This window comes from Acanthisitta chloris, unplaced genomic scaffold (genome assembly GCF_000695815.1).
Source record: "Acanthisitta chloris isolate BGI_N310 unplaced genomic scaffold, ASM69581v1 scaffold6144, whole genome shotgun sequence".
NCBI classification, from domain to species: domain Eukaryota; kingdom Metazoa; phylum Chordata; class Aves; order Passeriformes; family Acanthisittidae; genus Acanthisitta; species Acanthisitta chloris.
Window position 1 is genome coordinate 10,786 of NW_008670887.1, and position 8,422 is coordinate 19,207.

The following is an 8,422-nucleotide window of genomic DNA, read 5'->3' on the forward strand; positions in this document are numbered from 1 at the left end:
TGTTCACAGCCAGGTTGGCTGAGCCTTGAGCAACCTGCTCTGGTGGGAGGTGTCCCTGCCCAGGGCAGGGGTTGGGGCTGGATCATCTCTAAACTCCATTCCAACCCCTTAACATTCTATGATTCTATGAACTCTCAAGTTGTCACTGTGTTCACAGACAAATATGTTACATATTTCCTACTGAACATCTTTCACCATCAACTTAATACATGTTTGATTCCCTTAGGTATTTGAAGACCATTGACGAGAAGGAAAAGAAATATAATATATATTTAGATACATATCTTGAGACCAGGTAAAGCTCTTGGACCTTTCAGCAATATTTACAGTTTTCTGCTTCACTCTGGGTAAAGGCTTAGAAAAAATCAGCACTTTAACCTGTGCCTCTTACTCTAAGTTAGTTTAGTTTTACTTAGCATGAGTAAATATTAATATTTAGAGTAATGAACATCTGTCTTTCCAACATCTCTTTCAAATTAAATCTGTGCTAGTAGAACAGCTGTAGAAACCATCTAAAAATGGCATAAATTTTAAATACTGCTCTGCTGTAAATGTTACTCAAACATTTAACTTCTTTTTATTTCACAGTAATAAATTTGCTAATGAGAAAGTAAAATTGGAAGAGCTTATAAAAAAGAGTCAAGATGACTACCAGGAGTGTGTGAAAAGAGCTGTTAAAGCAGAGGTACAAACCAAAAAACCCTTCAAAACCTTTTGCTAGAGCTTGGATCACTTGTGCTGTAGGAGGTGGGGAAGGTCCTATCAAACCTGTTCAGTTCCCAAGTGCTGTTCCTGGTGTTATCCCACAAAACTTTGCAGAACATCAAGGTTTATTATCATCATTATTATTGACCAGTATTAAAAGTGCACAGAATTTGGAGCCTATCCTATTGCTCCAAATAAAACTCAGCTGATAATTGACTCTTTTCCTTCTTGTTCTGAAGAGATTCCATTAGGAAGAAATAACCATAGGAACATCACAAATTCCTTGTTCCAAGTGATGATGAGTCATTGCATAGCTCCTTCCTTCTCAGGAAATGCAACAATCAACCTCTGTACTTCAATATTATTTTTTTGGCTAAAATCAGATGGTTTATGCTGGAAAAGTTTTAGATATTGTGACCAATTCTTCCTTCTTCAGAAGGGCTTGAAAACTGCAGAGGGTTTTTGTGCAGATAATGTTGGCCCACATTAGCCTGCAACCTTGCAGTATTTAAAATGCTGCCTTTCCTATACCCAAACAGATGTGTATTTCTGTACAGATGTGTGTGTAGACACAGGATAACCTGCATATGGAACATTTAAGGAGGAAGCAGAAGTCAGTGTGGCCTTTTTATCCTCCCCAAGGCCTACAGGGATGTGAATGCAATTCCTCACTGTGTGTCTTGGACTCTGTCACCAAACTCTTGTTTCAGATGCTTATTAAAATGTAGTTTGAGGGTTTATCCCTTGTGCTTTTGCTGCAGTTTGGGGTTTTAACACAGTTCTCTTTGGTTACAGGTATTAGTACTCCAAAACTGGAAGGAAACTGAAGTGTGGAAGCTCAATAACCATGTGAGCAAAGGGGAGGCAATTCTCAAGGTGCTCAAGTCCCTGAGCAGGTACCGAGGATTTATACCAGAAATTCAGTACTACTAGTTGCTATACACAACTACTAAGTGTTTAATCACAGTTAGTTAACTACAGGTCAGTTTTGCTCCCACAGAAATGGCAATGCCAACCTGAGAGGTGCAGGGAAATGTCTGAGTCAAGTGCAGCTTTCTTCAAGCTCAGTTTCTTCAGTCTGAAAAATTCCTAACATGGGTGATACTAAAGCAGGAGAAAGCTCCTTGTCCTCCTGAGCTGGGGAAAGATCAGGCACCTGGGAGCAGAGTTGGGGTAGCCAGGGAGCTGAGCAGGAGCCAGCAGTGTGCTCAGCTGGCCAAGGAGGCCAATGGCATCCTGGCCTGGAGCAGGGAAAGTCTTGGACTTGCTGTGTTGGTTTCTTCCTTACAAAGACCTAACTTAGCCCTTGATATCACCTTTTTCTTAAAACTTAAGCCATCTTCCCTTTCCCTGTCCCCATGTTGCTGCAAAATACTGATTCCCAGTTGGAGGAGTTCACTCCTGAGGGTTCTGAGCAGCAGAATTTACCTGATCTTAACTGGGAATTGCTTGGAGTCTTTAACTGTGATTAACTGGTGAGGGAAGAACTGTTGTACAAACACCATTGGTCTTAAATAATGAGGATATTGGAGTTTAAGTGCAAATCTTCACTACTTCAGCAGCTCAGCCTCAGCAGCTGCTGCACTGAAGTCACAGATTGATGCCTGGGAAATGTATATTTCAAGTGTCAAGAAACAAGTAGAAAAAGTAGAGGTAAGGCCTCATTTCCCTTAAGCTTTTCAGTTGAACTTTGGGAGTTAAAACAGGATCAATTCCTTCAATAATTTTGTGTTCCTTTTTTAAAACACCAATAGCTTTTCCTGAAAATAATGAACTAGAAAAGAAAGATAAAGTTTGTTAATTTACAATAAATATATTCAGTATTACAAAGGCAAAACTCTGTCCTTTACACACGAGCTTCAAAATTGGATCCCACAGGACCAAGTCTGGTATGTTGGTGCTTTTTTATGACTGGAATTGTTGAAATCCATGGAAATTGTTAAAAAAAAAACAAACCAGAAAACTGAAAAGTTCAGATGTAACATGTGAGTTTTAAATGAAGAGGCATCTGTGCTTAATGCTGAGGAGGAGGATGATGATTTGGCTTCCTTCTGCAGGCTGAGTATGAAGCAAAAATTGAGCTGGTGAAAAACGGTGCCCAGAATTGCCTCACTAAAGTGGAAGTTGTGGATATTCCTTATTCCGGTGTTTTGGTAAGTATCTTACCTTCCACAGCAGCTTCACTTCTTTACCTCTGCACTGGTGTGGCTGTCAGTGTGTCCAGAAAGGTCTGGAATGTACAGCTTTGTTCAGCAGTGAGCAGGATATCCCTGCAGCCAGGTGGTGTTCCAGAGGGAAGGGTGATGCCAAGGGGCATAGGGAAGACCAGGGAGAAGCACAGTCTGAAGTCCTTGGAGAGGCTGAAGCTGTTTAAAGATAACTTTAATCTTGAAAATGCTTCATTAAGAGTTTTGCACATTGTGGGTTTCCTGTAGCACCAAAATCAGAGAATCTCAGACTGGTCTGAGTTGAAGAGATCTTAAAGATCACCCAGTTCCACCCCTGCCCTGGGCAGGGACACCTCCCACCAGCCCAGGCTGCTCCAAGCCCCATCCAACCTGGCCTGGAACACTCCCAGGGATGGAGCAGCCACAGCTGCTCTGGGCAACCTGTGCCAGTGCCTCAGCACCTCACAGGGAGGAATTTCTCCCTAATATCCCATCTATCCCTGTTCCTCTCCAGATTAAGGCCAATCCCCCTTGTCCTGTCACTCCATGCCATTGTGAATAGTCCTACAGCTCTCCTGGAGCTCCTTCAGGTCTTGGAAGGCTGCTGTAAGGCCTCCCTGGAACCTTTTCTCCCAAATCCATGGGGATAAACCCCAGTACAGGTGATGACAGAATCATTTTGGTTGGCAAGGTCCTCTGAGATCAAGTCCAACATATGACCCATCACCACCTTGGCAACTAGCACAGAGCACTGAGTGCCATGTCCAGTCCTTCCCTGAACACCTCCAGGGATGGTGACTCCTTCCCCTCCCTGCACAGCACATTCAATGCCTGACAGCCCTTTCCAGGCAGAAATTTTCCCAAAGAAATTTTCCCAAAGAAATTCTTACACCAACATGTGTAGCTGATTACAAACACCAAACTCAACTTCCAGTAGGATGTGTCAGGAACTAGATGAAGTTCAACCATTTATGGAAATGCATCTGGAATGAGTACAGCCAATAATCAAACACTGTCAAATACTACTAGAAAACACTTTCTCAAGGGGCAGCGGTTCCACCAATGCTTTGCCAACTCCTGGCAGTTCCTTCTGAACCCTCTGAACTACCCTGACCTTGAGGAGTCCTTAAGCTACATTGATGTGACCTTCCAGCCCTTGGCATGACCAAATATGTCACAGTTCCTGCTGCAAAGCTCCACTTTCTCAGTGTGTTTTAATCACTGTTTTTCCTCTGAAATGTGTTTGCTTCCTAGACAATTCCAGTCGCTGATCCAGCCATTGTCACCTGTTCCTCTGCATCTGCACATCCCAGTTTGCTTGCTGCATTTTCAAGTTCTGAAGGTCAAGACCCAGCACAACCTTCACGTCCTGCTGAGCCTGGAGTGAAGCCAACACAGGCCAATCCTGAGGCTTGTTCTGCAAGTGGAGGATCTGTGAAAACACATCCCAAAGCTCCTGAAGGATCATACTCTGATAAAGTCTCACCATCTCGTCCATCAGGAGTTCCTGGAAGTAACCCTCAGCATGTCCAGCCAAACCATAACCACCAAGATGCCTCAGCTCTGCAACAGAGACCTGCTGGGCTTCCAAAAACACTGGAAAAGATGATTGCACAGCTCCAGAGTATATTCCCAAACTACAGCAGGTATTTGTTTTAACCACTATAATTCTGTGGGAGCAACAAGTTCTCAACAGCCAAGGATAAAGTACAAAGAGAGATGATTTCTTAGGAGGAGGTTTGTGTTTCACCAAGGAGCAGCATTAGTTGTTCCCATTCAGTGAGACATTCCTTCTCCTTTGTGGGGAAGGCTCTGGGGTGCCCTAACTGGGGCCTTCCAGTACCTGAAGGAGCTCCAAGAAGGCTGGAGAGGGCCTTTTCACAAGGACATGGAGGGACAGGACAAGGGGGAGTGGCTTCTTACTGCCAGAGGGCAGGGTTAGATGGGATATTGGGAATTTTTCCCTGTGAGGTGCTGAGTTGCCCAGAGCAGCTGTGGCTGCTCCATCCCTGGGAGTATTCCAGGCCAGGCTGGATGGGGCTTGGAGCAGCCTGGACTGGTGGGAGGTGTCCCTGCCCAGGGCAGGAGTTGGGGCTGGAGGATCTTTAAGGTCCTTCCAACCCAAACCATTCCATGATTCTGGGGTTATTGTTTAGGGTTTTTTACAACTGAAAGTAGATCTCAGACTGGGATCTGCTCCAGGTATTGCTCCAGGCCATGGGAAAAGTTGGTATCTGCTGGGAATCAAACAGGGAGACTCCAGTGTTCTCCAGGCTGTGCCTGCTGCCACAGCCAGTGATCCTGCTTTTCCTGTCCCTCCAGTTCTGACTTCACTATGTTCATAAGAGATGTCCAAAGAAGAAATGGGAACACACTGTCAGGTCTGAGCGTCCATGAAGTCCTAAACCGAGTGACAGAGCTCATCCTGGACCAGCAGAGTCAGGTACTGAGGGGCCTGGAGCTCTTGGAGAGCACAAACTGCCCTCTCCTGTCCATCTGTGAAATACAGATTTACTCCAAATCCTTTTCTGATACCCTTCTAGGCCCCAACTCCATCAGGGAGAGCTGTGAATTCCATGGGCTCTGCTTCTGGCACACGTAGTCAGGAAGTGCCTGGAAGAAGAAGTGCCCCCAGTCCTCCCAGAGCAGGACCTGCCCCTAAAAATCCCTCCAGTAACCACCCACCTCCACCCTGGGGAAACATTGGAGCAACACCTAAAGCTAAATGGAAAAAACAGGACGATGCAGTAAGTTCTCCATGTTTCAGTGAAGTCATTGTGCAGTTGAGACATGAGAAAATCAAAATTTTCTTGGGAAAAATAGTTGGTTTATTTTGTGTACACAAGATTTCAAATACTGACCATCTCCTGCACAGGCCTCCAGTGAGGATCCCTGCACTATATGCCATGATGCTATGAGCAGAGACTCCTGTGAGCTGGAATGTGGACACCATTTCCACAGAGAGGTAAGTTTGGTCACTGTTTCTGAACTCTCCCCTTCCCCTCCAGTGCTTAAACAGGGCACAGTGTTCTGCTCCAGACTTGCCACAGAGAAGGTCAGAAAGCTGCTGTTGTTTTTAAAAGTGAAATGATTGTTAATTAATGTGAATTTGAGATGATTTTTCAGAGGAGAGAGTTGGTTGGCAAGTCATGGAGTGTTCACAGCAGTTAGGGAATGTGCTATCCCAGCAAATCCTGCTTTGACCACCTGATAGCAGCTTCACGTGGAACCTCACACAGTCAGAAAGGATTCTCTTAGACCAACTCCAAGTTTGCCTGTGACTTTGCCTCTTTGCTTAGTGCTGCTTTTCTCCTGCAGAGCAAGGGCAGATGTGAACTCATCCAAGCAATTCCCTAACCCAGACTTTGCCTCCTCTCCCTGTCCTTGCAGTGCATCACCACGTGGCTCAAGGAACATTCCAGCACCTGTCCCATCTGCCGTGTCCACGCTCTCCTGCCTGAAGACTTCCCTGAACTTCCTGCATGGAACAAGTACACCTAAACCTTGCTCTGCTTAAACCTCTTCGAACAAGCTTCAGAATGGTGATGCCAGGAGATAAAAAGCTGCTGAGCTGGTTTGCTGAGTGTGGGTGTCTGTCTGTTGGGTGTGTGGGGGATGCTCCTCCTAGCACACCCCTCTGGGTGGCCAGAGTTATACTGCATTCATTAGCTGTGCATATTCAGCACTCAGTCCTGCACACTCCTCATGTCCAAGGGGTGTGACTCTCCTTACCCTTGCTCACACCTCCCTGTGTCTGGGGGGTCGTGAAGGTGAAGGCTCCAACTCTTCCTCCCACTTGAACTTTGCAACTTCATCCTCACAGTGTCTTCCTGGCCAGGATCCAACCCAGTCTGCAGCTGCTTAGTTCCTTTTGTCTACAGTTCCACATGAACTCCTAAAATAATCATCAGTTCATCTTTTGCAAATTACTACAATACTAATTGTTGTACAAATTAATTGGCAGAGCAGGCTCTGGTACCCAGGGTAAATAGGAAGTATCCTTGGGTTTCTTTGGGCACCAGGTGGGATTCATTTCTCAGAAGCACCACAGAACTCAGATTTACTGGCACTATGAACAGAGCTCAGGCTCAGTCAGGAGTTAACCTTGGCATTAAGCTGTACCACACAGACCCCAAGATCTAAAATCAGTTCAGGGCTGGCAGCACACAAAAATGAGCATTTTGGGAGGGCGAAGGGATATTGAAAGTACCAAATGACTTCACCTAAAAGGCTAGTGCATAATTGTAGGGAGGAGGGAATTTTCTTGCCCTCAGAGTTAGTTTCAGTGTGGTGTGAATCCTAAAATTAAACGATGAGGTGACCTGAAGGATGGACCAGCAGGATTGGAACAGCCCAGACATTCCCTTCCTCTGGCATAAGCAATTCCAGGTGAACCACAGGACTCAGCTCAGGCCTGTTGTGGTCTCTGTCAATGCAGTTCAGCACTGCAGCTCCTTCCCTGCATAAATCCATGGCTGATCAGTCAAACCGTCTAAATAACGACTTCTGGCTTCAAAATGCTACTGAAAGTATTGATAGGAGTTTCAATCACAGACTTGGAATACACATCAATCCTTGGTTTAACTTCGCCTTTCCCCACTGCTGTGTATGTGGGAGTTTCAGGGATTTGTTCTGGCTGCATTCCAGGCAGGATTGGGCAGCAGCAGCAGGGTGAGGGGCACAATGCCAACACTTCTCCCTCTGCTCTCAGGCTCTGAGCTTGCCAAGCACCTTCAGCCCTGTCCCCTCTGCCTCCAGTAGCCAAAAGATGAGGCCTAGACACTGCACAGCTCCAGCTGAGACTCACCTGTGCCTGTTGGCTCAGCACAGGAGTAGCTAACTCCAGAGATCACCTCTTCCCCTCAGTGATTTATACCCTCCAGATGCATCTTAAGCTACTCTGATTAATCAGTATATTAATTGAACTACTCCTGCAACCTCCTAACAGCTTTTTGTGTAGTATTTCTGCTCAGTCTGAGGTGCTGGTGAGTAACTGTGCTGTAGAGCTAAGACACTTTGCAGCCTGGAGAATTCCAGCACTTCCATCCTTCTCAGCTTGCAGGATGTTTGGTGCTGGGCATGGCCCTGGTGCCAGAGGGAGGTGGCAGTGCTGCACTTCTTCCACATCCATCTTCTGATACTGATCCCACAGCACCTCCTTCCAGGCTTGGAGCACCATGTTTTACACCTTCAGACACATATTACAGCATATCACAATTCCCATACCCTTCCAGTAGGGATAGACACCATAGAACAGGATTTAGGAGGTTCAAGAGGTCTTCAAAGGAATTTGGAACAAGTATGACAAAATTAAGTGAGGAGAGAAAGTTGCCACATACTGAAACAAGTTGGAGAATGCTACAGGGTGATTCCTTCAGGATTGGCCTGGGGAAAATATGGTTGTGGAAGGCAGAAGGATCCCTGCCAAGGCTGCCTGGACAGGTAAAGCCATGGAGGCTGTCACAAGGCAGAGGAAGTCTTGGCAAGATCAACTGACAGCACAGGTAGCCCCAGGGAGGAGGAAGTGAAGTCAGACATGGATAAACCTT

General features: G+C 45.8%; 1 protein-coding gene across 1 annotated transcript in view; it reads left to right on the top strand.

Annotated features, from left to right (window-relative positions):
* Nucleotides 1–6,374, top strand: part of TTC3 (tetratricopeptide repeat domain 3) — a gene marked incomplete at its 5' end in the record, with an annotated part of 16,954 nt that extends 10,580 nt beyond the window's left edge. Inside the window, 9 exon segments of the mRNA XM_009073866.1 lie at nucleotides 227–295; nucleotides 589–685; nucleotides 1,501–1,601; nucleotides 2,265–2,358; nucleotides 2,763–2,858; nucleotides 4,128–4,519; nucleotides 5,196–5,316; nucleotides 5,749–5,838; nucleotides 6,264–6,374. Coding sequence (XP_009072114.1) covers nucleotides 227–295; nucleotides 589–685; nucleotides 1,501–1,601; nucleotides 2,265–2,358; nucleotides 2,763–2,858; nucleotides 4,128–4,519; nucleotides 5,196–5,316; nucleotides 5,749–5,838; nucleotides 6,264–6,374 — 1,171 coding nt within the window.
* Nucleotides 6,375–8,422: the final 2,048 nt, after the last annotated feature.